The following is a 26,877-nucleotide window of genomic DNA, read 5'->3' as shown; positions in this document are numbered from 1 at the left end:
CTCTAGTGACTTCATATAAGTGGAATTATGCTGTGATTGTCATTTTGTATGTAGCTTCTTTCACTCAGCATAGTACCGTCCAGGTTCATCTATGTTGTAGCAAGAACCAGAATTGCCTTCCTTTAAAAAAAAATTATTGACTTATTTAGCTGTTCGAAGTGTTAGTTGCAGCACATGGGATCTTCAGTCTTCACTAGGGCATGTGGGATTATTTTTTCATCTTTCTCTTATTACTTGCTACATGTGGGCTCTAGTTCCCTGACCAGGGATTGAACTGGGGACCCCATTATTTGGAGTGTAGAGTCTTAACCACGGGACTGCTGGGAAGTCTGAAAATTGCCTTCCTTTTTAAGGCTGAGCAATTTTCTGATCTGGGTGGCCTTGGCTGGCAGCGGCTTGAAGCAGGCTCTCAGCTCACCCACCAGAGGCTGAAGCCAGGCTGCAGCAGCGAGAGCACTGACTGCTAACCACGAGACTATGAGGGCCAGTGGCCAGTGACAAGGCCCTGGCTTTTCTGCTTTGTGGAAATGAATTCTTAAAGAGACAGAAAGTGGTGAAACAAGTAAAGTGTGTATCAGGAGGAGAATAAGAGCACGTGTGAATAGACTCGGAGAATCTCTCCTTTGTGGTAGTCTAAATCATTTATACGGGGCCCTTTCTTCCCGGTTTCCTCTGGCCAATCACTGCTTTCCCTGGCTCTGAGCCTGTATTTAGTATAACTCAGGGCCCTCCTCTGTGTGCGTGCGCATCTCTTAGCCAAGATGGACTCCAGCGCAGAGGCCTATGGGAAGGTTGACACCACCTATGATGGGCTGGCGTGGCCTCTTTTTTTGGCCCCCAAGGAGCCTCTCTGTACGTGTGTAGTTGGAAAGGTCTCCTCAACCTCAAGAACAAGACCTAAGGGATCTCTTTATCTTTTATCTGGACAGGACACAGGTCCTCTCTGTCCCTGACATTGTCTTTATCTTGGAATATCTGTCCACAGGGGACAGACTTCAGCTGCTCAGCCTGGAGCTCATCTCTCTCCTGCCTCAGTTCCACTGCATGTATGTACAGACCACATTTTGTTTACCTATTCAGACACTTGGATTGCTTCCACCGTCTGGCTATTCTGAATAAAGCTGCTGTGAACATAGATGTACAAGTATCTGTTCCATATTTATTTTCAGTTCTTTTGGGTATACACTCAGAAATGTGTTGTTGGATCATATGGTAATTCTGTTTAATTTTTTGAGGAACTCTCATCCAATGCTCTATAGTGGCTACATTAAAAAAAAATTTTTTTAAGCATTTATTTATTTATCAGGTCCCAGTTGGACGGAGGAGCCTGGTAGGCTGCAGTCCGTGGGGTCGATAAGAGTCGGACACGACTGAGCGACTTCACTTTCACTTTTCACTTTCATGCATTGGAGAAGGAAATGGCAACCCACTCCAGTGTTCTTGCCTGGAGAATCCCAGGGACGGGGGAGCCTGGTGGGCTGCCGTCTATGGGGTTGCACAGAGTCGGACGCGACTGAAGCGACTTCACAGCAGCAGCAGCAGTTGCAGCATGCAGGGTCCTTGTTGCAGATTCAGTACTTGTGGCACACAGGGTTCATTGCCCCATGGCATGTGGGATATTAGCTCCCCAACCAGGGATCAAATGACTGTCCCCTACATTGGAAGGTGGCTTCTCAACCACTGGACCACCAGGGAAGCCCAAATTTCCTTTTTTCCCTCCCCATTTCTTTTTTAAAAAATTACATATTTTATTTTTGGCTGTGCTGTGTCTTCGTTGCTTCGAGGGCTTTTTTTCCGGTTGCTGTGAGCGGGAGCTCCTCTCTAGCTGCGGTGTGCGGGCTTCTCACTGTGGTGGCCTCTCTTGTAGCAGAGCACAGGCTCCAGGGCCCGAGGGCTTCAGCAGTTGCAGCACACAGGCTCAGTAGTTGTGGCTCACGGGCTTAGTTACCCTGCAGCATGTGGGAGCTCCCGAGATGAGGGATCCAACCTGTGTCTCCTGCACTGGCAGGCAGATTCGTTACCACTGAGCCAGCAGGGAAGCCCATTTCTTTTTAAAAAATTATTTATTATTGTTCATTTTGGTGAAACTCACATAATATCAAATTAACCAATTAAAGTGTACAATTTAATGACATTTGATACATTCACCAAGTTATGCGAACATTTCCATCACCCCAGTGGAAACCAGGTACCCTTGAGCAGTCACTCCCCAATGTCTCCTCCCTGCAGACCTTGGCAATCTCCTTTCTGTCTCCTCCTCTGGACGTTTCATATGAATGGAATCATATCTATGCAGTCTTTTATGGCTCGTTTCTTTCATCACCATGCTTTTTAGGTTCATTCACATTGTAGTATGCATCAGTGCTTCTTTCCTTTTTAAAGCCAAGTAATACTCCAGTGTATGGATGGACTGCATTGTGTTCATCCACTCATCTGTTGATGGACATCTGGGGTTGTTTCCAACCTTTGACTACTGTGAGCAGTGCTCCCCTGAACTAGAGCGGCTTGCTTTTCCGAGCAAAGTTCTATCGCCGCTGAACCCTCGCCATCATTCACGTGGGGCTGCGTTCATGCTACAGTGGCAGAGTTGAAGAGTGGTGTCAGAATCTGTATGGCCTAAGTTATGTATTATTTGACTCTTTACAGAAAAAATTTGTTGACTTCTGAGTGAATGAATTTGGGAGCTGGGTCACCTGGGAGAAACTGCTAGGTTTTTTTTTTTTTTACTCAATATGTATTTTTTATTGTTGGTTGACAATGTGTTAATTTCTGCTGTACAACAAAGTGATTCAATTATACATATATATGTATATTCTTTTTTAAAAATATTCTGTTCACAATGGTTTATCGTGTTATGTGTGTGTTAGTTGCTCAGTCGTGTCCATGTGACCCCATGTGACCCCATGGACTGTAGCCTGCCAGGCTTCTCCGGGCATGAGGTTTCCAGGCAAGAATACTGAGTAGGTTGCTATTTCCTACTCCAGGGGAACGTCCCATATCCAAGGACTGAACCCTGGTCCTCCACACTGCTGCAGATTCTTTACCATCTGAGCCACCAGGGATGTTCTTATGGTTTATCATAGGATATTGAATATAGTTCTCTGTGCTTGTAGAAACTTCTGGTTTTGCCCCAATAACATTCTTTTCTCCTGTAGAACTGTAACTATGGTTGAGAAAATGGCCGCAAAGAGCGCATTTCCCAGCATCCTTTGCAACTAGGTACACGCCATAAGGAGGTTCTGGCCGGAGGACTCCTAATGGAGGCAATGATCACAGCCGCTTGGTCTTGCCTGAAGGGATGAGATTTGACCTCCTCCGGCCTTCCCCCTTTACCACCAGCTGGAGCAGACATCTTGGACCCTGAGGGAGAAGAAGCAAGATGAAAAGATGGTTCCGCATGGCCGTATCAGCCCTGGTAATATAATGTAATGTGATATGAGAGCCCACTGTGGCTCTCTCAGTTTCATTCTCTGATTACCAGAAGTGTGTGCCTCTCCATATGTTTATCAGCCACCAAGTTTTCCATTCAGGAAATTCCTATACATGTTTTAGTGCATGTTCTATAGGGTGTGATCTGTCCCTTACTAATTCAGGGTTCTTCACAGATCCTATTCTTTTCTTTCTCTTTCTGGCCACACTGGGTCTTTGTTGTAGCATGAGGGCTGTTTGTTGCGGGGCTCTGGCTTTCTCCAGCTGCAGCATTCAGACTTGGTTGCCCCACATCGTATGGGAGCTTAACTTCCCAGCCAGGGATGAAACCCAAGTTGTCTGCATTGGAAGGTGGATGCTTAACCACTGGACCACGAGAGAAGTCCTGATACTATTCTTTTTTTTGGTCAGGTGTGGTGCACACATATGCTCCCAATATTTGGCTTGGCATTTCATTCTCTTCACGGTGTCTTTGATGAACTGAAATATTTCATTTTAATGAAGTTGAGTTGATCATCTTTTCCTGTATCTTCCTTTTCATGCTTGTTGTGTCTCCTTTAAAAAGTTTTCCTGGTGCCAACGTCATAAAGCTATTTTCTTACACTGACTCCTAAAATCTTTTATCATTTTGCTTTTCACAATGTTTAATATGCCCAGAGTTGGGTTTTGTATATAATTTCATGTAGGGACTTCCCAAGTGGCTCAGTGGAAAGAATCTGCCTGCCAAGCAGGAGACACAGGTTTGATCATTAGGTTGGGAAGATCCCCTGAAGAAGGAAATGGCAACCTACTCCAGTATTCTTGTCTGGGAAGTCCCACGGACAGAGGAGCCTGGCAGGCTTCAGTCCATGGGGTCACCAAGAGTTGGACATGACTTAGAGGTTCAACAAGAGTAGTTTCATGTTGGGTAAGCCAGAGCCCTCAAATGCTTTGCTTTTAATTTTTGACACAGAAACCCCATTTCTGTTTTTATGAAAATCCTCAGTGGAGCCCTTGTAAACTTCTGGCAGGATTATCTTCCATTTATTTCTGATGTTGGATTATACTCTATTGTCATTCAGTTCCAATGCATTTTTTCCAGCAGAAAAAAAGGCAGACCAAAATGGCCAAACTCCTGTAAGCCTCAGGATTAGGGTGGGAATTTAAAACCAAAGGGAGTGTGGTCATAGTTGGGGAACCCCCAAGATGGCCCCCAATGATCTCTGCCTGGTCTTCAAGCCCTTGTGTCATCTTCTCCCCTTGATGTGGGCTGGACATAATGACTCCCTCCTAACTAATAGATTATAACAAAAGTAATGGGATGTCACATCTGAGATTAGGTTACAAAGGACTGGAACATCTATGTCTCTCTCTGATAAAGCCAGCTGCTATGTTGTGAGCTGTCCTGTGCAGAGGCCCCTGGCATAGAACTGAAGGGAACCCCCAGTTAATGGCCAGCAAGGAGCCATCAACCAGCCAACAACCACATGAGTGAATTGGGAAGTAGCTCCTCCCACAGTCGAGCTTTCACATGAAACCACAGGTCTGGCCAACATCTTGATTGTGGCCTGTGTGAGACTTTGAGGAAGAGGCATATCCCTGACCCAGAGAAACCGTGAGATGATAAATATTGGTTGCTCTTTTTTTTCTAAAAGTATTTATATTTCCTTATTTTGCTGGGCCAGGCCTTAGCTGCAGCATGCTGCATCTTTTTTAGCTGTGACTTGTGGTATCTTTAGTTACAGCATATGAACTCTTAGTTGCAGCACGTGGGATCTTGTTCCCTGACCAGGGATCAAACCTGGGCTCTCTGCATTGGGAACTCAGAGTCTTAGCCACTGGACCATAAGGGAAGTCCCAGTATTTGTTGTTCTAAGTTGGTGCATTTGAAGGCAGTTGTTACATAGTATTAGGTAACTAATACAGAGGCCATCCCAGAGTGGAGCAAGGACAATGAACGTGGCTGATTCTGGGGGCTGTTTACCTGGAAGCCACCATTTGCTTCATGGGCTGGGTAGCCTGGTGGGAGGTAGGAACCAGTATTAAAGGTCTCATTGGTCTACACCAACCCTGGTGATCCATCTCCCTTGTCAGCTTAGGTGTAGGCTTGTGACCCATTTCTGGCCAATGGTGTGCAAAAGGAGAGTCCCAGAAAATTTTAACTGCCTTAGAAAAAGAGATATACACAAATGGAGTTTTGGAGCTCTGACAGCCATTCTGGGATTGAGAAAAAGGCCATTAAAGACAGAGAAAAGACAGCAAACACTGGCCAACACAGGACCTGTCTAGCCTTCTTTTTAAGGATATGACCTAGTTTCATCCATGTGGCTTCTGCTCATACCTCATTGGCCAGAAATGGTCACATGACCATAAGCTACAGGGAAGGCTGGTAAATGTAGCCTTTGATTAGCCATGTCCACAAATGATGCTTCTATTATTGTACTAAAGGAGGGAAGAAAGTGCTGGGGGAGGGGTAACCATCTACCTCTACCACAAAAATATATGTTGTACATTATAAAATAAACCCCTACAAAGCCACTGCCCACTAAAGGACCAGCTTTTTATTGATATCTCGCCCACTTTTCCCTGCTCCCTGCTCCCACCTCCCTGCCCTCCCCACTCCGCAAGGCAACCACTGTCCTTGGTTTTTATGTTTCCTTTTTTAATCCTTGATTTTTAGAAATTGTGTTAAAATACATATAACCTAAATTTTACCATTTTAACCATTTTTAAGTGTACAGCTCAGTAGTATTAAATACATTCACAGTGTTGCGTACCATCACCACCCTTCATCCCCAAAATTATTTCATTTGTAAAACTGATATTCTGTACCTGTTAAACACTAACTCTTCATTCCCCCTTCCCCAGTCCCTGGAAACCACCACTATATTTTCTGTCTCTGTGATTTTGCTTAGTCTTGAGTACCTCATATAATTAGAATCATAGAGTATTTGTCACTTTGTAACTGGCTTATTTCACTCAGTAGAATGTCCTCAAGGTTTATCCGGTTGTAGCATACAGCAGAATTGCTTTCTTTTTTAAGGCTGAATAATATTCCATTGACTGGATGGATCCCATTTTGCTTATCCATTCTTCTGATGAGGGACACTTGAGTTTCTTCCATGTTTTAGCTATTGTGAATAATGCTGCTATGAACATTGGTGTACAAATATCTTTTTGAGACCCTGATTTCTGTTCTTCGGGGCATATGCCAAGAGGTGGAATTGCTGGATCATTTGGTAATTCTATTTTTGACTTTTAAGTATAGATGATTTAGAATGTTTCAAGTATACAGCAAAGTGATTCAGTTATATGTATATTTATACATATATATTCCTTTTTCAGATTCTTTTCAATTATTACAAGATATTGAATATAGTTCTCTGTGTATACAGTAGGTCCTTGTTATTTATCTTTTTTATATATAGTAGTATGTATCTTTTAATCCCAAATTATCAATTTGTACCCTCCTTTCCCCTTTGGCAATCAAAAGTTTGTTTTCTATATGTGAGTCTATTTCTCTTTTGTAAATAAATTCATTTCTTCACATCAGGTGGCCAAACTATTGGAGCTTCAGCTTCAGCACCAGTCCTTTCAATGAATATTCAGGGTTGATTTCCTTTTGGATTGACTGGTTTGATGTCCTTGCAATCCAAGGAACTCTCAAAAGTCTTCTCCAACACCACAGTTCAAAGCATCAATTCTTTGGCGCCTAGACTTCTTTACGGTCTAACTCTCACATCCATACACGACTATTGAAAAAAACATAGCTTTGACTATACAAACCTTTGTCTGCAAAATGATCTCTGCTTTTTAATGTGCTGTCTAGATCCGTCATAGCTTTTCTTCCAAGGAACACGTGTCTTTTAATTTCATGACTCTGTCGCCATCTGCACTGATTTTGAAACCCAAGAAAATGAAATCTGAGACTGTTTCCACCTTTTTTCCCATCTATTTTCTATAAAGTGATGGGACTGGATGCCATGATCTTCATTTTTTGAATGCTGAGCTTTAAGCCAGCTTTTTCACTCTCCTCTTTCATCTTCATCAACAGGCTCCTTGGATCCTCTTCGCTTGCTGCCATTAGGGTGGTGTCACCTGCATATCTGAGGTTGTTGCTATTTCTCCGTGTCTCGGCAATTGTAATAGTGCTGCTGTGAACACTGCGATGCAGGTATCTTCTTGAATTAGAGTTTTGTTTTTCCAGATATATGCCCAGAAGTAGGATTGCAGGATCATATGGTAACTCTGTGTTTAGTTTTTTTTAAAAGAGTCTCCATACTCTTCCCCATAGTGGCTGCACCAACTTACATTTCATGTTTAATCTTTTGAGGAACCATGTACTGTTTTCCACAACAGGTATATCATTTTGCATTGCCGCCTACAGTGCACAGATGTTCCAATTTCACCACATATTCACCAATGCTTGTTTCCTGTTTTTTTTTTGCTTTTTGATAACAGCCAGTGTATATAAGGGTAGAATTCTCAATTTTTCAACCTTGCTGTATGTGCTGTGCTTAGTCGCTCAGTTGTGTCCAACTCTTTGTGACCCTTTGGATTGTAGCCCACCAGGCTCCTCTGTCCATGTGATTTTTCAGGCAAGAATACCGGAGGGGGTTGCCATTTCCTTCTCTAGGGGATCTTCCCAACTCATGGATTGAACCCATGTCTCCCGCTTTGCTGACGGATTCTTTATCCACTGAGCCACTGGGGAAGTTTTGTGCTTATCCTGTTTTATTAATCACCCTTGCTGCTGCTAAGTCTGACTTAGCAGACTCATGTCTGACTCTGTGTGACCCCATAGACGGCAGCCCACCAGGATCCCCCATCCCTGGGATTCTCCAGGCAAGAACACTGGAGTGGGTTGCCATTTCCTTCTCCAATGCATGAAAGTGAAAAGTGAAAGTGAAGTCGCTGAGTCTTGTCTGACTCTTAGCAACCCCATGGACTGTGGCCCACCAGGCTCCTCCGTCCGTGGGATTTTCCAGGCAAGAGTGCTGGAGTGGGGTGCCATTGCCTTCACCCTTAATTATCCCTAGACAAAATCTCTGTGGGTGTACCTGGTAGATCTTTTGAGCTTTATAAAGGTAGTATCATGCTCTTTGAAACCTTCTAGGATTTTTTTTTTTTCACTCATCATCACACTTCATTCGTCAGAATGAAGCAGCTCACTTCCTAGAGAACGGCAGAAATAAGCCTGTCCTTCAGCCACTGGTGTGGAGTCAGCTGTGGGACTCACTGCATCGGAGCAAGAAAGTTTCTTTCTCACAGTTCAGCAAGCATGAGCCTCAGCCCCCAAGCCTCATGGGTGACACAGTGGACTCACATGCTGAGAGGCAGGGGGCCAAGGGCTGAGCACCTTCTGTAGAAAGCGGTAAACAAGCCGGCTTCCCTCTGTCAGGAACGAATTAGTTACGCAGAAGTCATGCTGGGCAGGGGGTGTGGGGGCAGGGTTCCTGGCAGTCCAATGGTTAAGACTCCTTGCTTCCACCGCAGGGGCATGAGTTCAATCCCTAGTCTGGGAACTAAGATTTCGCATGCCTCGTGGCCCAGCTAAAAAGAAAAGAAAGTCATGTTGTGTAGCCTATGTGCTTAGCTATGGAAACTGCTTGGTCTTGGGAGAAGTACGCATCTGCAGTCTGGCACAGTCAGCAAAAGCTTGCAGGTGGACTTCCCTGGTGGTCCAGTGGCTAAGACTCCAAGCTCCCAGTGCAGGGGCCTGGGTTCAATCCCTAGTCAGGGAACTACATCCCGCATGCCACACGAGTTTGAGTGCCACAACTAAAGATTCCGCATGCCACAACCAAGGAACCAGCATGATGTAACAAAGACCAAAAATCCCTCAGGTCATCACAATAGTTAACAGATGGAATTCAGCTTGGAAATTTGCACTCCGCTCAAACAAGTGGACTAGGTCAGCCCATCATTGTGGTCGGGCCAGATGGACAACAAGTATTAACAGTACCAGCAAAGGACGTTGCTGAAGAAACTGTTATAAGTGAAGAACTGCAAAAGACAATGTATCCGAATAATTGAAAGCCAGGTGGAGTCTGCAGAAATAGAAGTAAGGAGTCTTTTACTCAAACAGATAACTTTTAAAAAGCATTCATTTTTAAAAAAAGAACTTGCAGGGTGCTCAGGACCTGCAGGCTGCCTGCACAGAGGTCAGGCAGACACGTGTGCCTTATCCATTTCATAGCTGTATAATATTCCTCCACTGTGTGAAGATACCATGTCATTGACGCGGCTTCCAATCTTGCCCACATGCAAGCCTCTCTTGAGGACAGAGTTACTGAGCTATGGGTTACCCCTGTGGTTTAGCCACTTTTTCTTTTATATTTTACCCTTTTTTTTTTTTGGCATGCAGCATGCAGGATGCTCGTTCCCCAATCAGGGATCAAACTCATGCCTCCTGCAGTGGAAGCACAGAGTCTTAGCTGCTGGATCACCAGGGAAGTCCCTTACTTTTAGCCTTTCTGACTGTTACTTGCAGCCAAATGCACTTATCAAACTCGCTTCCAGGGGTGGATCCCACAGCCCCTGCCCTGGCCACTCAAATGTAGAGACAACTCCGGGTCTTAGGAGGAAACCTATAGAAGAAACCTCAAGAGGAATCTCCGGACTTTACCGAGGAAACCCTGAGTTGAGTAAGATTCCATTTTGGCTCCCTGGTGGGATGGGGGATCAACAGAGAAGTCAAACTCAGATATATAGAAAAATGAAGCTTCATTCTTTGCCCATCCAAGTTGATAACATGAGATTCTCACCTGCTACATCAGAAAACAAAACAAAAATACTTCCAAACAAGGGTGAGTGGGTGGAATTTAAATGTGTCTCTGGCATTTGTGTCTTGTTTGAGCAAAGAGCGACAGCTGCCCAATACCTTGGGTTCAGAGCCTGGCTCCATTCCTTCCGAAGTATCTCCCTTCCCTAGACCTGCTTTCTTCTCTGTAAAATGAGACCATGGTAGTTGTAATGATTTGCATTCGTGGGCGGGAAGTATATTGAAGAGTGGCTGCTCACAGTAGGTTCTTTGTGGTTTTTTGGCCAATTTAGGAAGACAAGGAGGTCACCACACATCGAGGCTGTGTGCTTTTTCTTCTTTTAATGTCTGCTGTTAATAAAATATTTTTACAGAGACCAAAAAGTCAGAATAGTGCAAAACATCTCAACACCATGCATTCATGACCACTTCTCGTTGGTTTTAAACATTTGTTCCAATATTTACAGAGAAATGGGGACATCTGTGCAGATGCCAGACTGACGGGATGGAATTAAAACAGACAAACAGCATTTTGAGTTCACATTTGCAATCACATGCTAAGAGAAGGTGTGTGGAGGAAGAACCTCCCTGGACTGCGTGGCCAGGTTTCAGGGTCTCAAGGGGCCGGGGCCGGAAGTGGGGTCTGAGTTTCCCTGACTGTGTAGCCAGGGATGCCTAGGGACCGTCCGCCAGTGACCTATGCCTTGCACAAGAGTCACTGTGGCTGGGCGGGGGGTGGGGGGCAGATGGAGGGGGTCTTACTTGACACTGTCAACTTGATTTGTCTCTTTAAAAAAAAAAAAGGCAAAGAGAAAAGCAACACGTGTCAGCGAAAATGACTTTGGTCCTTGACAATTATTAGGAAAGGATGTTCAGGAGACAGCAGGGGTCATGATGTAGAGCAGCTCCACAGTGAGTTCCCCTCCCTCTCTGCCTGAGCAGCAGAGTTGGGGCAACTCTGGGCTGTCTCCCCTCTGCCCCCGTGTCTCAGTGTTCCCACCTGTAAGATGGACATTGCTGGGGGTGAAGGACAGAAAGGTCTCTGAGGTCCCAGCTGGAGAGGTCCCAAGGATTTCTAGTTGGCTAAGTCTTTTTTTTTTTTTTTTTTTGCATCTCTGATGGGGGCATGGTGAGGTTTCAGGATGTAGTGCCGGAGAACCAGGATTGGGGGATGCCACTGGGCACCTCCTTATTTTAGGTAAATCTTTTGAGGACAGACTGGAGAGAGCAAGGAGGTCCCTCTTCCTTCTAGTTCTGTTTTTGCCCTTTCTCTCCTGTCTCTGCAGCCCCATCTCTGAATTGCTCTCTCTTCATTTCAAAGTTCTGGCTGTTCCCATCCAGGCAGGATCTGATCCTCTTGACTTCTTCCTCTGTCTGCCCACCCCTCTTTTCTCTCCTTCCCTCCCTTCTCTTCTTTGGGTCCTTGCTGTCTCCTCCCTTTTGAGCGGGGATTGGCTGTGTCCCTCAATGTCACCCCCCACCCTACCCTGATCCCACTACGAGCCTATTTTATCCTTTTCCTGATCCATGAAAGTCTGGGGCAAGTTCCCCGCATGGAACAAGTTCCAAATGCAATGCCAGGACCCCACCTGCGCTCAGAACCCCAGGCACCCCAGGTGAAATGGTGGAAGCCCAAAGGTATCGTCCAATGCTGGGTGGCCCTCTGCTCCTCTCTGAGCCTTGTCGTTGTGATTTCAAACACTTCCAGTCCCCTCTGTCCTCTCTTTACTCTTTGCCCTGTGGCTCAGCCAGTCTGCTGGGAATACCTCCTGGGTGCCTAGATCTGTGTGGGAGGGGAAGGTTGGTATGGACAGACACACGTGAATGTGTGGGGACACACAGAACTCCCTGCCTGAGACATAATTCAATTAGACATCCCCTCCCCCCGGGCCCAGCCTTTGCTCACTGAAACGGGCTCTCGAGGGGCTTCAGAGCCCCATCTTGCAGGGAAAGAGAGCCTTTCACAGATACCCTCAGCTCCATGGCATCAGAGACAGAGGCTGGGGGAGGGGCGGACAGAGGGACAGTGTCTGGGGAAGTCCTGAGGGGGATCAGAGGTTTTCCACAGAAGGGAATATTTGTGATGAGTTTTGAGGAATGACTACCAGTTCTCTGGGGGGAAGAAGTGAGAGAAAATTTCCCCAACAGTTTTAGCCTGGGAGTCAGAAAACGTCATTTGACAAATACTCCCTGAGGCTCCCTCCATGTGCCTGGCCCGGTGCTAGGGAAGCACACACACACACACACACACACACACACTCACTCACACACCCTAGACCAGAGCACCTCCCAATAAAGCTTTTGGGAAACACCTTGGCTTTCTCTGGCAGAAGCTCAGCTCCCCCTGCCCTTTCCTGCCAGTCATTCAGGAAGTCTTTCAGAGCCTACTCCAAATCACAGATTAACTCCCCTTTGGATGTTGCTCCTCTCCGCATCTCCAAGTCAGCCATCCAGTCCACCGCCACCTCTTGGATGGTCTGAAGTTCAAATTTCCCTCTTGGGCCTCATGACGGAGACTCCAAGTTCCCTGCAAGACACCTCCAGCCTGTCCCTTGTCCCTGGGGCGGGGGGGCCCTCCCGCCCCACCATCCTGAATGAGAACTTTCATCCTAATCTCTAATTCTGAACCGTCAGTCACCTGAAACTGCCTGAATTTACACACACTCAAAACGCTCAGTCATGTCTGACTCTTTGTGACCCCATGGACTGTAGCCCATCAGGCTCCTCTGTCCATGGGATTTCCCAGGCAAGAATACTAGACTGGGTAGCCATTCCCTTCTCCAGGGGATTTTCCCAAACCAGGGATTGAACCCGGGTCTCCCACATTGCAGGTGGATTCTTTACAGTCTGAGCCACCAGGGAATTTAGGGGACACACAAATACTTTCAGGTAAATTAGAAATAACAGCGGCTTCATCCAAACCCTTGTTCACAGATGGGGAAACCATTACCATAAATATACAACCCTCAGTTTGCACATGGCCTCCTTAAAGATGCTCAACCCCTGGGCAGTGCACAATCGGGACATCTGTACCAAGGGGCCCTGGGGCTCATCCAAGGCATATATATCCTTTAATATATCCTCCAAAATCTTTCCAAGAATTAATTTCAGTGTCCTGAAAGCATTTTGTCCTCCCCCACCACCACATCAGTCTATTCTTCATGAGGTAGCCAGAGGGAGAGTCAAAACCTGAAATCCAGACTCTCCCCAGATTTAAAATCTCCTGGGGCCTCCCAAGTCTCTAGGGTAAAATCAAAACTCCTCAGGACTTTATACCAGATCCCACCTGGCCTGAGACCTCGGCAGACCTCCTCAACCTCATCAGCATCTCCCACCACCCCATTGGTTGACTCAGCTCCAGCCACCTGACCTGGCTATGCTTCAAGTCAGCCCACTTCCAAGCCTTTGCATCCGAAGTTGCCTCTGCCTGGAGCTCTTTTCTCTCCAATGGGTGGTTCCTTTACACTTTTCACCTCCGCAGAAAGCCCTTCCCCATCTGAGGTAGCCCCCATCACTCCAGGAGCCTAGTTAACTCTCTTCTCATCCCTCTGTTTAAATTTTTCCCTTGTACAGCACAATCCTGTATTCATCAATCTGGTGGGAAAAAACCCCACAGCATACACATACTGGTCCAACATGAAAAAGATCCTGAGCAAAGACAAGCCATGCCAAACTTTCCCAAAACGTCTCCCCAAATGCCTGTGTGAGCTAAAATGGAGAAATGTGGCCAAACTGCCCCAAAATCCCTGGTGGAGGAAGAGTTTCAGGCAGGTAGAGGCTCCACCTGGGGTATCCTGTGGCCTGTGTGTTTAAATGAATGAATGAAATTTGGGGGGAGTAAGCTCCCCAGCAAATTTGTATATTCACTTACACACACACACACACCCCTCTCAAGTTTCTGGTCTCTTTCAGTTCTTTCCTGACTGGAGCATTCTAGGGGAGGAAGTGGTTGGGGCAGGGAACTGGGTCCAGGGAATCCCAAATCTTCACTCTATTTTGGTGGGAGATCAAGAGTTCTCAGGTATCTAACCCTGGTGTCCCAATGGAAAGCAGTGAAGGCAGGGGTTCTGCGTGGCAGCCAGAGGTGGAAGGGGGCACTGGGGGATTTTGCCCTGAACCCCCACCTCTTTAAGGATTGGGGGCAGTCCCCTGAGGGGGGTTAGCAGCAATGGGGAGCTGTATCGGGTTATCCGATGTCAGCTCACCCTTCAAAGGGGCACACAGGCCAAAGGGAATGGGGAGGGGATGTGGTACTGGAACCCTCGGCATTGTCTTAAGCAGCTCTCTGGGCCTCGGTTTTGCCATCTGTCAAACGAGTGGGTTGAACTCTATGATATGTGGTGGGGAACGGGGGAGGCAAAACCCCGTAGGGAAGCTGGGGCAGCGTGGATGTCCCAGAGCAGACCCCTTGGCCGGGTTTGGGCGCCCAAGAGCGCATGTGCTTTTGAAATCCCATCCTCCCCCGCTTCCTTATTTTTTGCACAAACATCAAAAGGGACTCTGGTCCACCTTGGTGGGGGGGCTCTCTAACCACCACCCTAGCCCCTCCAGTCCCCACACCACCCCAGGGGGCGCGCCAGGAAACCCTGCCCCTTGCCCAAGGCTCTCCCCTCAAGGGAGCTGAGAGTTCCATACTTGGCAAATTGGTCTCGGGCCCCAAAGGTTGGGACCCATCTTATGGCTTTTCCAGGGGGCAGGAGGCAGGGCGTCCCGGTAACACAGCTCTGGGACCTGGCCTCCTCTCCAGGGGCTGGTTTTCCTCCCATTCCAGCTCGAAAAGCCCCTAAACGCTGGGGGAGTAGCCTCAAGTAGGGGGGATGTGGCTTCTTCCTTCCTCTTGCCCTGGCGCAAGGCCTCCTGAGGGGGTAGGGCGCTGCCATTCACCTTTCCCCAGAATGGGAAACTAAATCAAAGGCGCAGAGGCAGGATGCCTTCCGTTCAGAGCCCGGAGACTCGCCCTCAGGGAGGTCCAAGCGCACAGGCACCGCCCCGCCCTGCGCGCTCTGCGCAGGCGCAATGGTGCCTGCCTGCGTGCACCGCACTAGGGGGCAGGCGCGGCACCGCCTTCCTCGGCGGAGCGCGTGTCCGACTTGAGCTTGACGAATTCCTTGGCCACCTCGTCATTGCTGCGTTGCGACAGGATGCGCAGCACCGTGAGGCCCGTGTCGTCCATGTGGATGCGGCGGCCAAGGGGCAACCAGCAGGCGGCGCTCCCGCGCTGGACCAGCTCGCGCAGCTGCAGCACGGCCAGCCCCACCGTGCGGTCCTCGCGCGCGAAGCAGTAGTCCTTGACGCACACCTGCAGCTCGTAGCACTCAGGGCCTGTGTCAGCGCTCAGCGTGCTGCGGGAGGGCGGAGCGTGAGGACAGGCCTCGCCCCCCTGGCCAACCAACCCCACCGGTGACTCCTCCTCCCTCACCGGGTCACGCCCACACCTGGGCATTCCGAGGCTGGGCCACGCCCACATTAAGTGATCCTATTTTCATAACCTGGTGCGAAGAACTGACTCATTGGAAAAGACCCTGATGCTGGGAAAGATTGAAGGCAGGAGAAGGGGGCAACAGAAGATAAGATGGTTGGATGGCATCATCAACTCGATGGACATGAGTTTGAGTAAGGTCCGGGAGTTGGTGATGGACAGGGAAACCTGGCGTGCTGCAGTCCATGGGGTCGCAGAGTCCGACACGACTGAGTGACTAACTGATTTTCATAGCCTTCCAAGAGAATGAGCCTGGCTCTGCCCCTGCCCCAGGTGTCTTGCCTCACAACCCCATGCTGGGCCACGGCCACATCAGCTGACAACTCCTCTCCCTAGCATGATCCTTGCCCATTCTCTCTACCTTTACTTCTCTCATTCCTCACTCAAGGACACCCCCATGAAACTACTCCCAGCCCCCAGCCAAGCCACATCCTCACCCCAAGAGCCCCATGTTCCCACCCCGTGATACCAGCGCCCACACCCACAGCCGGCTGAACTGCTGCCTGCACCACCTTGACCCAGATGTGGCACCCAGAAGACCCTTTACCAGGCTCCCATCTGAACTCAAGTTCTCCCCTTGACGTGGCCCCTCCCCCGTGCTCCCTAGCCTACTCTTCTTACCCCCAAGGTGCCCTCTCCGTATAACCCTGCCCTGATGTCTCACCATGAGTGACTGCCCACTCTAGCACTCTTCCCCCTCCTCCAGGTTACAAAGTTCCTGCTGCTGGGTCCTGCCCTGATGCTGGCTAGTCAAGAACTCTCTTCTCTCCGGCTACACCCACACTGATCTCTTGCATCTCCTTCCCAGGCTGCATTCCTAGCCCTCGACTATTTGGGCCCACCCCCAGGAGGTATCTGCCCCTACTAGGCGGTGCTCTTGTTCCCAGGTATTGCTTTAGGTGACCTACCTCTCCAAAGTCCTCTGACCAGGAGCTCTTCTCTGATAGGATTGGCCAGGCTCCGGGGCCCCCTCCCTTCAGCTCTGATTCCCTCTTCCCCTGCTGCACTCTGTCCCCCAAGAACACCTCCCCAGTGTTACCCTGCCCCAGTGGGGCTCACACATGATCCAAAGATCCGCCAACCCTCACCCTCACCCCAGGTATATACCTTGATCAGACTTATTTATGTTCCTTATAAATCATCCACTCCTCTAAGTTCCTGACGCCCCTGACCAAGATTACTCTTGCTTGTTGCGAAGCCCCATCTAGATGTGATCTCAGCCCTACCCACATGACACATATCCCCATGCCCTGGACCAAGCCACATTCCAATCTTGTTCCCCAGAGCAGACTTCTCCAGATGACCTATCCCAACAGCACCAAGAAAGCTCATTGCTGACTCCAGGAGGTCCACCCCTATGCCCCTCAGCCCCAAGTTTCTTGCCTCATCATGACCACCCACACCTCTCAGACCAGAATTTTTAGCCCCCAAATGCCCCAGGTCAACATGTTCCTTCTGGCCAGACATCTTCTCCCCTTCATGAGCCTTCATTATGCTATTATATCATACTCACTGTCCCCGACCCTGACCTGTGTGTCCCCCAAGGTGGTCAACTCCACCCTGGTATCACTCCTGCACTAAGGTGTCTCCCTTCCCAGCATCCCCACTTACAATGTGATCCCTCCTGTTCCTGTCCCCAGAAACCACTGGTCCACCAGACATCCCTCCCGCCTACTGGGCCCTGAGGTCCATATAGGATCATGTCCCCTAGCCATGCTCCCCAAAGCATCCCAGACTTACAACTGAAAGCTCTCATTGTACTTGGGGGCCCAGCTGTTGTTCTTGGATTTGGTCGCAAACTTGCGTTTCTTGTCACTAAGCTGGGGCCCAATGATGTTGACCTCGATGAATGGCCGGAAAATGCCAGAAGTCTGCCACTTGAGATCATTGGCAGCCACCACTGTTGGGGGAATTAAAAGGTAAGACTGCTTAGGGTTCCGCACTACATAGCTGTGGTTTTTGAAACCTGGCTGAAAGATTACATTTCCCAGCATGCTTCTGTAGCTAAATATGACCACGTGACTAACTTCCAGCCAATGAGATGTAAGAGGAAGTGACACAAACAACTTTCAGCAGGGGAATGCCCCAAAGGCAGGGGGAATGCCCTACATTTTCTCTTTCCCCTAGCTGCAGACTGGGAAGCTGATGGGGGCTGAGTTCTTTGGGACCCTATAGAGGAAGAAAACACATTAGAGATAAAAATACAGCAAAAGATGTTTGGAGCCTGGATCCCCAACACAGCCCCCACATGAGTTCTGGGTTGATTGTTCTTGGAGTTACCCCACAGGAAGATTCATTCCATCTAATAATATCTTGTTTAAGCCATTGTTATTTTAGGTCTTGGATAAAACAGACCAATCTGTGTTCTAACTAGAAAATTAAAGCCCACAAGAGGAAAGCAGAGCTGGGAGAGAAAGTGGAATGAGTCCTGTAACACTCTTTGTACCTCTTGATCCAGCTGTGCCTGAAGGTGGATACTTCTGAACATTTCAGTTTTATGAAGACTTTTTTTTTTAATGAAAAAAATTTTTTTTTCTTTCTTAAGCCTATTTGAGTTTGGTTTCAGTCTTAGAATCTAGTGCATCTTGACTAAGGCACTCTCCCTCCCACCTCAGGCCACTCACCTTTCACTGTGACCTTGTGTTCCCCAGTTCCTGGATGAGTGAAGAGCTCTACGTGGACGGAGACTTCACCCACAGGGTCTTCCACACCCGAGCCTGGGCAGGGCAGGGGAGGGTGCTTGGCATGAGCTTCATTCTTTCCCACCCACCAGAAAGGATGTGGACTGCCTCCCACCCACCATATGCTGGCGGCATCAGGTCATCAGCCATGACAGGTTGGCACTGAGGGCAGGCTGGGAAGATGGGTGCTCATAAGGAGGCCGGGAATCCTCAGCCTTTCACTACTTTGTTTTGTGATCTCAGGCACATCTCTTAACTTCTCTGAGCCTAATGTCCTCTTCTTCATTCCCTGTCATCAGACTCAGTCTTCATCTTTCACACCATCTTGGCAGCATCTGACACTTTGGCTTTCTGTGCCTCAGTTTCTCCTCTTGGCTGCAACAAGGCTACATTCTCCAAGTTCTCATCTTACAGTTAGTCTCTCCTTCTCACCCTCTTTTTCCATTTCCTACTCTGTTGATCTTCAAACTGTCGGGGCACCCTGTACCTCAGTCTTCAACCCCTCTTTTGTTTTCACTTCCTTGCTAAATACTGATATGGTGGAAGATACTGCCAGGTCTGCCTTCAAAATACATCCAGACTCTGGCCCACCTCCACAGCCTCCATCCTGGTTCAGTCCCCATCAACCATGTGGCTCCATCTCATACTTCTGGTATGGCTAAATGAACCACAGCTGCCCAATCAGAGCATTCTCCGACCATGGCTGCAGTGATTGGCTCAGGGATGGTCATGTGACCCAATCTGGGCCAATAGGAACTGGCCCAGGACTTCTGCTGTAACTCTTAGCAAAGAGTCTCTCTCTGGTTAAGCTGCTCCAAGGCCCACTGAGGGGAGAGCTCATCCCACAGAGGTCTCAACAGAGACCAATGACCAATGGCATTGTTGGAGACTCTAGATCCAGCTATTACTGATGGCAAATCAATCCACAGGCTTTCAGTTACAGGCTCACAAATTCTCTAGTCTGCCTGAATCAAGGTAAGGTACTTTTCAATTTCAGCCACGACAAGCATCCCAATTGATTGATTCTGATGGGGATCATTGAAGGAGCAGTTTAGAAGCTTCTGTCCCCAACCTTCCGTGACTCTTGGGAAGGGCATCCTGTGGGGCCTGGGGACCTGTGACCGCCAGCACCTCCACCAGGCCCCTCCCCTGCCCCTCAGGAAGCTTACCACGCCTGGAGCACCCCATGCATGGGGGGAGGAACAGGGAGAAAGTTGGGGTGGGGTGGGGTAGGAGAATGGGTCAGTCCAAGGTTGATCAGGTTACCTGGCTCTGGCGGTTAGTGACCAAGGCTCAGGGGGCAGAAGTCCCCCATTGCCCCATTATTGGGGTATGCACCCCCTCATCTTTGCCACCCACCCCAGGCTGCCTTCCTTGTCATCTCAGGCTCCCACCCCACTTCCCCCAACCAGTCACATGCTCAGCCTCACCCCCCCAACCCCCACCCCAGGCTGATGCTTCATAGCAAGCTCAATCCGGGCCAGACTGAGGGGTGCCAGGGGGGAGTCGGACAGTGGTGGGTGGGGTGAGGGGTCAGATCACGGCCAAAGCTAGTAAGAAGGGGGAGGGGGGCAGTGCTGGGCACCCCCATCCCATGGTTTGCTGGCTCCAAGGGGAAGTGTCTTTCCCAGGCCTCTCTGTGCTTGTCCCAACCCCACCCCCACTCCCCCAATCCCAGGCCCCCTTGAGGGGGAAGGTTCCTTGGGCAAGGGGCTTAATCTCCTTTGAGGCAGCTTCCTCATCTATGGAATAACGGATCACCCTGAGGGGCAACCTAAAGGAATGTCTTCTAGAATACCGAGAAATACTTGGCACAAAAGCTAGCTCAGAGTTAGAGCCTGAAAAATGCTCTTTTTCTTTGCTCATAAAAGTGACATCAATAAAAATAATAACAATAATAATACAATTAACAATTGCTGCCAGCTAGTACATGTCAAGAACTGCTCTAAATTTAATTCATCTAGTGCTAAAAATAATCTTATGAATTAGGGTCCTTGACTGTTCTCATTTTACAGATGAGAAAACTGAGGCTCAAGGAGGCAGCCGGTTGCGGGAGGCGCCCACCCACGGAGTGGCACAGCTGGAATCTGAGATGGGCAAGCGCCTGTCTGGGGGACCCGGGATCTGGGTTAAGAGCAGCACCTAGGGAGAAACAGATTCCGACTCGAATCGCTACTCCTTCCCCACGTGGAACCAGCAAGCCGTCCTTCCCCCTGGTCCGCCTAGGCACCCCTGAAGCCATTCGGGCCTGGGAGGGGCCCCGCAGGCCAGGGAGGCGGAAGGACGGGCCTTTTACTAGCCGGGCCAGGAGGGGTGCAGGCACCGGGCACCGGGCGCGGGCGGGCGGGCGGCGGAAGCACGTACCCTTCTCAGGATAAATGTCTTCACTAAGGGTAAACCTAGTCCCTTTTCCACCATGGACTAATCACGGGAGTGGGGAGGTGGAGAAAGGAGGGGAGGGAGGAGGGAGGGGAAAGACGAGCGAGCGAGAGAGAGGCGAGGATGGAGGGCGAGTGTGCGTGGCGGGGAGCAGGGTAGGCGCGGAGAGGGGGCGGCGAGTGAGAGGGAGGAGAAACAAGAGAGAGAGAAACGTCAGCTGCAGACGGACAGACAGACAGCCTCCCGCTCCGGGGGGACACCAGGAACACTAAAAGCAGCAGCGTGGGCTGGGCACGAAGCTGAGCGCAGAGGCCCGACGCCCAGGGAGGGCCCTAAGCCCTGGGCTGACTCGGGGGGAAGGGGGCAGCTGGTGGCCGTAGGGTTTAGCTCCCCTCACCCCAGCCTCCTCTTCCACTGCCGGTACTAAGCCTGGGTTAGCGGCCAACCTTCTCGCCCGTGTCTGCACTCTTAGGGCCAATTTTGAAAAGGAGGGTCCCCAGGGAGGGGAACTAGGACCCTAGAGTCCTGCCCCCCAGCCCCAGCTGCTGTGTGCGAACTCAGAGATGGACAGGAGACAGAGGCAAGAGAAGAAAGAGAAAGAGAGAATTTGAGAAATAAGAACTCCCTCTCCGTCCGCCCCCTCCAGGTCGGCGTCCCTCCCGTCTCTGGTGCTGTCACTCCTTAGCCCCCGACAGTACAGAGGTCCCTCCCAGGGTACTTTCAACCATTCTTCCAGAGGTCCCTCCCCCGGAACTGCCAATCATTCGTTGGTCTCGTGACGTCAGAGATCCCGCCCCTGCCATGGATGTCAATCACTGTCTCCGACTCACAAAGTCCCTCCCCTAAAGCTATCAACCACTCTCTGGAACCAAGGAGTCGAGGTCCCCCCCCCAACTGCTGTCAATCACTCCTGGTCCCTGCGGACAGAGGTCCCGCTCTACAGATTTCAATTACATCCTGACCCCCTAACGTCATGGGTTTTCCCAGGAGATGTATTCCCTCCTGGCCCACTGATGTCGCTCGTACAAGCTGTAGATCATTCATTGGCCCGGTGACATAATGGAGCTCACGTGCGCCCCGGAGCTGTCAATTCTTCCCGGACTCGTGACGTCACAGAGGTGAGTCCAAGGCGACCGCCTCGCCGGGGCTTGGGGCTGTGCTGCCCCTACGGGAGGTGGGATTTTCTTCGCGCTAACCAGCGGCTCCTTACCCTGGGCCGACTGCGTCTGCACGAATGTCTTGATGAGCAGGTCGGTGGCCTGCGTGTAGAGGGACAGGGCATAGCGCAGGGACTGCAGGTCTGGGCTCTTCTCCAGGAAAGTTTTCTTGAGGCCCACGCCACCTGCATGGAAGTATTGCTGTGGGGAGCAGGGTAGAAAGAGGTCAGGCTCGGACCCTCGACCTGCCCTTCTGGCTGGGCAGCCCCAACGCCCCTCCCCCACTCTGCTGCCCTCTACTGTGATGGGTGGGGTGACAGGGCGGGTCTTCATAACACCCAGGGCCCAGGACTTCCCTGGTGGTCCAGTGGCCAAGACCTTGCGCTCCCAATGCAAGGGGTGTGGTTTTGATCCCTGGTCAGGGAACTAGATCCTACGTGGGGCAACTAAGAGTTCACTGCTGTAACTAAAGATCCCACATGCTGCCCTGAAGATCTAAGACCCTGCGAGCCGCAAGTAAGACCCAACACACCCAAATAAGTAAATATATAAAAATAAATATTCAAACAAGCAAACAAAAAACCCAGGTCCTGCTACTCCCACCCTTACCCCTGCCCCAAACCCACAGGTGGGCTACCAGCACCCTCAGAATAACACCCATGTCTTGCACCCCCTCCCTGGCCCTTTGCAGCTCTAACCTGCAATCTCCTAACCTTTCCCAAAGTCTTCCCTCGCCTCATGGCGTTTTCACTTTCTATGTTTGCTGGTGAGAAGGTCCTCCCAGTCCCCACCCCTAATTTTCCATTTTGCCATGGCTGGCTCCCTGTCTTTCTTTGATTAAGTTTTCAAAGGGTTTTCCTTAACCACCCCTCCTTAATATGTTGCCAACCATATTTCGCTGTAATTCTCCATTTCAACAAAACATTTCCTTCTACAAGAGTAGTCTTCACACTTTTTATTTCATGGAAACCACAGCTCCCTTTCACGGCTCCATGTTATCGCAAGGGCTGGTTCCCTGCCTAAGAATGCTCTATTTGTTTTGCCTTGTGAATTTCTATTCCTCAAACTCCACCTCCCATATGCTGTCTTCCAGAAAGCCCTCCCTGGGCTCTCCCATCCTTTCCAGTACCCTGTCCTGACCCCACAGAGCTGGGGATGTCCACAGGGGTCTGCCCTCAGCCAGCCTTGAACTGACAAAGAAGGGTGATCAGGGAGTGTTTATAAATGGAATGGATTAAGGTGGGTTGCAGCCTAGATTCATGTCCACACTAGCCACATCCTCTGCTTGCCCCCCCTGGGATGGGCAGGGGAGGCCTCTCACCTTGATAGTATCCAGGGCCAGCTCAACAACTGCACACTGCTTCGGGGTCAAGCTCTTGGCTTCTTCTCGTACCATGTGGTCCTGGATGGATGGAGAGAGGGGCCAGGTGGGCAGTGCAAACTCTTCCCTGGAGATTTGCCTATCTATGGGTCTCATCTTCGCTAAACTCCAAGGAGTTGGACAAGTGGGTCTTTCTTTTCGTCATTGTGCTCTCAGTGCCTAGCATGTGGCTGACACTCGACATGTGCTCAATAAACATTTGCTGAATAATTATTTTCCTCTTGATCAAGCTGTATCTGAAGCTGAACCTTACAATACACTGAGCAAATAAATTATGCTTAAGCCAGTCTGAATAGGGTTTCTGTCCTTTGAGCCTGCAAAGCACGCCACTATTCTCAGACCTCTTCCCCAGGAAGCCCCCAACCCCTGGCCTCACCTTGAGTTTAGATAGCTGACCCAGCTCCTTGGCTGCATTGAAGATCATCTGGGTTCCCTGTGGGTAATAACCGACATAACCCCGGTGAGGGTGAGGCCCTCCTGCCCAGTGCCCAAGCCCTCATTGACACCCTAGCCCTGGACGCCATCTTGGTTCTTGTCCAAAGGCTCTGGACAACCTTGTCCCCAGGTTGCACCCTGGGGACAGACGTTTGGATCCCCCAGAAAGTGCTGAGGAGGAGATGGTGACCGTGTCCCCAGGAATCTCAGTCCTGTGAGGGGCACTACCCATCCTCCCACCTCCACCATGGCCCCAGGTTTATGGCACAGAGAAGAAAACAGGGCAGTGGGAGGGGGAAGCCCAACTTGATGTTTATGGGTATGAGTGGGACTTGCCAGCCCCGGGCCACGGAGCCTTGAAAAAACCATGGGATGGACTGTGGTGAAACCTACCACCCACCATGGGCCCAACTCCCTCTGTGGGAAAACTTCCCCAGTAATCTGAGGGGGTGGGTAGGGGACTGTTAACCTGAACTTTTAAAGAAAGAATCCTCCCCCTTAACACCCACCTCTGGACCCATCTCCCATTCCTCCCCAAAACAGACATCAGCAAGATGACATCCTGGTTATGGCTCCGATGGGCCAGGTGGGCCTGGGTTCAAATCCCAGCTCTGCTGTGTGGTCCTGGGCAAGTCACTGAACCTCTCTGAGCCTCAGTTTTCCCATCTCCGATGGAGGAAATCCTATTCCATTTGTGGCTTAGCTGGGACTAAACATGTCTTTGTTCAGTGTTCACAGTTATTACTACTCGGTATCAAGGTCATGGGCAGCGCTAGGGGAGACGGGGCCCTGGCCTGGAAGCTATATATCCTGCCCCTCAGCCCCCATCATGATGCTGAGTGAACTGAGACATGTCTCAAGCCCTCTCTGGGCCTCAGTTTCCTCCCCTGGCCGCTAGGGGCACCTACACTAGCTTAGGGAATGGTGGGGGGTGGGGCTGAGTACCATTGAGGTTACGAGCCCTGAATTACTGGTCCTGGGGTGGCCTGGGAGACCTGGGCAAGGCTAAGCAGGGAGGAGGGCCATTTTCAGCTGGAATATTTGGAATCACACTGATGCTTTTCCAAGCTGGCCAGTGGGGTCCGGTCACCCTGCCACTAGTGGTATTAGCATTATCATCCTGGCTGTAGCTACTCTTCTTAGTCCTTGTCTGTGGTCCCCGAGGCTGTCACAAGGCACAGTTACTCCCGAGCCCAGCCTGGGCCTCGGTTTCCCCTGCCACACCCTCCTCCCCACTTGCCACCCGCCCCTGCCACCCCTCACGAGCAAGCCAGACAGACAGAGGAAGAAGAGACCGACAGACAGGGTCACAGTACACCCCCAGACGGCACGGATCACAGAAGTGGAAAGAGGCATGGGTGGGGTGCGGGGGAAGGGGTGAGGGTGGGAGCCAGACAGACAGTGAGAGGCCGGTCTTACATCTGAGTGGCTTGGCAATTTCACCCTGCCCTGTGGAGAGAATCAGGTGAGGGTCAGAGTTTGGGTTGCTGCTGAGAAGATATTCAGTGGGGCTTTCCTGTCCCCCTCAACACACAGCCCACAAGCTCCCTCCCAGGTTCTGGGTCCAATGCTGGACCCCCTCCCCAGCTAGGCACCTCCCTTCCCCTGGTGGGGATTCGGGGTCAGACTCTGAACTGCCAGGAGACTAGAGTCAGCCCATCACCTGGGACAGGTATCCAATCCCACAGTCAGCCTGCCCCAAGATTGGGTGCCTTGGGGAGGCGGGGAAGAGAGAGACAGAGCTTGCGGTCTCTCCTTCCTCAACTCCCAAGACCTCACCCCAGCAGGCCTGACTCTAAAGAGACATACTAACACAAGTATCACAAGTTCACACAATACACAGACACACACCCAGGCATATCCACGGGTATGCAGAACGTTTACGCACACACACACCTGGATCGACATACAAAGACACACACACATGCAAAAGAACTCAGGAGCTAAAATACATGTACTACTAAACACCTGCCACATGTACACAATCACACACATAAACCCACACTCTCCACCCTGACAGGGATGCACATACATGCATAGAGTGCCTGAACATACTGAACACATATGCCCTCCAAAGGGCTGGATGGGTGAGTTGGAAGCCCTACAACCTCTGTTCATGAAGTGGAGACACACCTTGTGTGCACAGAGGCACGATAGCTCCTATATGAGTGCACAGCAAGGGTAACTGTTCATGTATTACCACAGCTCCCATCTCCTTACAACAAACATCCATTAAAATGAACAAAACATGTCTCAGTTCAGGGCAGTCCAGTGTCTGGGCCCTTCTAAAGGCAAAAGAATTTCAGCTGAGCCCAGGACTGGGATTAGCCCTTTGGGCACTGTTGTGAGAGGACAGGGGCTGTGTGTGCACAAACACACATGCTCCAAGCTATGTCCCTGGGGATCCACTTTGTTTCTGATTCCTGGTTTTGTGGGACTCGGTTAGGGCACCCACCTCCTACCCATGAAACCCCCAGCTGACCTCCCTGCCCATGCAAGTGGACACACACACATACACACACACCCACACAGCAGAGTTTGGGGCCTCAGCACAGGCGAGGCCCTCATTACCTTTTCTAATCCCTTGCCATGTTTTCTCAAGAGGGTGCCCTGCAGAGACAATGTCACAGGGTGATCAACCTAGCAAGCTGTGTGGGGTGGGAACCCAGGGTGAGAAAACACACTCATGGGGATAGGAAGTAAAGGGCATCTTCACTGCACAGTGGGCTGGAGACAGTTGCTGGGGGGAATAATGTGTGTGCCTTAATGACTGACTTAAAAGGTGTGAGAGCCAGAGAGGCAGGAAAGAGAGAGAGAAGGAGAAATAGAAATTCAGAGCCAGATAAAGAGAAGTCACTGCCAAAATATAATCCATTTATATTTACTGTATATATGAGGCTGTTGGTTTTTGAGTCAACAGGAAAGTAAATGGGCTCCATGTTCAGACAGACCTGAATTTGAATCCTGGCATATATTTACTATGTGGTTTTGACCAGGTGACTCTTCCTCTCTGAGCCTCAACTTTCCTCATCTGTAAAATGGAAATAATAATATCTATCTCACTCAAACGCGTGTCATGAAGGCGAGCTGAAACAATAGCCGTGAGGTCTGGAATACAGGAAATCCTCAGCAAATGTATATTCCCTTAGCTCTCTACCCACAGACGCACTGTCTGTAGCTGAATAGGTTGCCAC

General features: G+C 50.0%; 1 protein-coding gene across 5 annotated transcripts in view; it reads right to left on the bottom strand.

The window, feature by feature from the left end:
* Positions 1-10,494: 10,494 nt before the first annotated feature.
* Positions 10,495-26,877, bottom strand: part of UNC13A (unc-13 homolog A) — a 69,483-nt gene continuing 53,100 nt past the window's right edge. For 3 of the 5 annotated variants that reach the window (XM_070792556.1, XM_070792557.1, XM_070792558.1), the window contains 7 exons: positions 23,625-23,681; positions 23,189-23,269; positions 21,921-22,068; positions 20,696-20,752; positions 18,275-18,367; positions 17,391-17,550; positions 10,495-15,513 (listed from right to left, as the gene is read on the bottom strand). In XM_070792556.1, coding sequence (XP_070648657.1) covers positions 15,213-15,513; positions 17,391-17,550; positions 18,275-18,367; positions 20,696-20,752; positions 21,921-22,068; positions 23,189-23,269; positions 23,625-23,681 — 897 coding nt within the window. In that variant the 3' untranslated portion in view covers positions 10,495-15,212. Of the gene's footprint in view, positions 15,514-17,390; positions 17,551-18,274; positions 18,368-20,695; positions 20,753-21,920; positions 22,069-23,188; positions 23,270-23,624; positions 23,682-25,102; positions 25,133-26,254; positions 26,294-26,877 lie in introns of all 5 variants that reach the window. The other 2 variants (XM_070792560.1, XM_070792559.1) reach the window with 2 other exon arrangements.

The sequence above is a fragment of the Bos indicus genome, chromosome 7 (assembly GCF_029378745.1).
Source record: "Bos indicus isolate NIAB-ARS_2022 breed Sahiwal x Tharparkar chromosome 7, NIAB-ARS_B.indTharparkar_mat_pri_1.0, whole genome shotgun sequence".
NCBI classification, from domain to species: Eukaryota; Metazoa; Chordata; class Mammalia; order Artiodactyla; family Bovidae; genus Bos; species Bos indicus.
The sequence above is the reverse complement of the archived record's forward strand: the minus strand, read 5'-3'. Positions and strand labels throughout refer to the sequence as shown.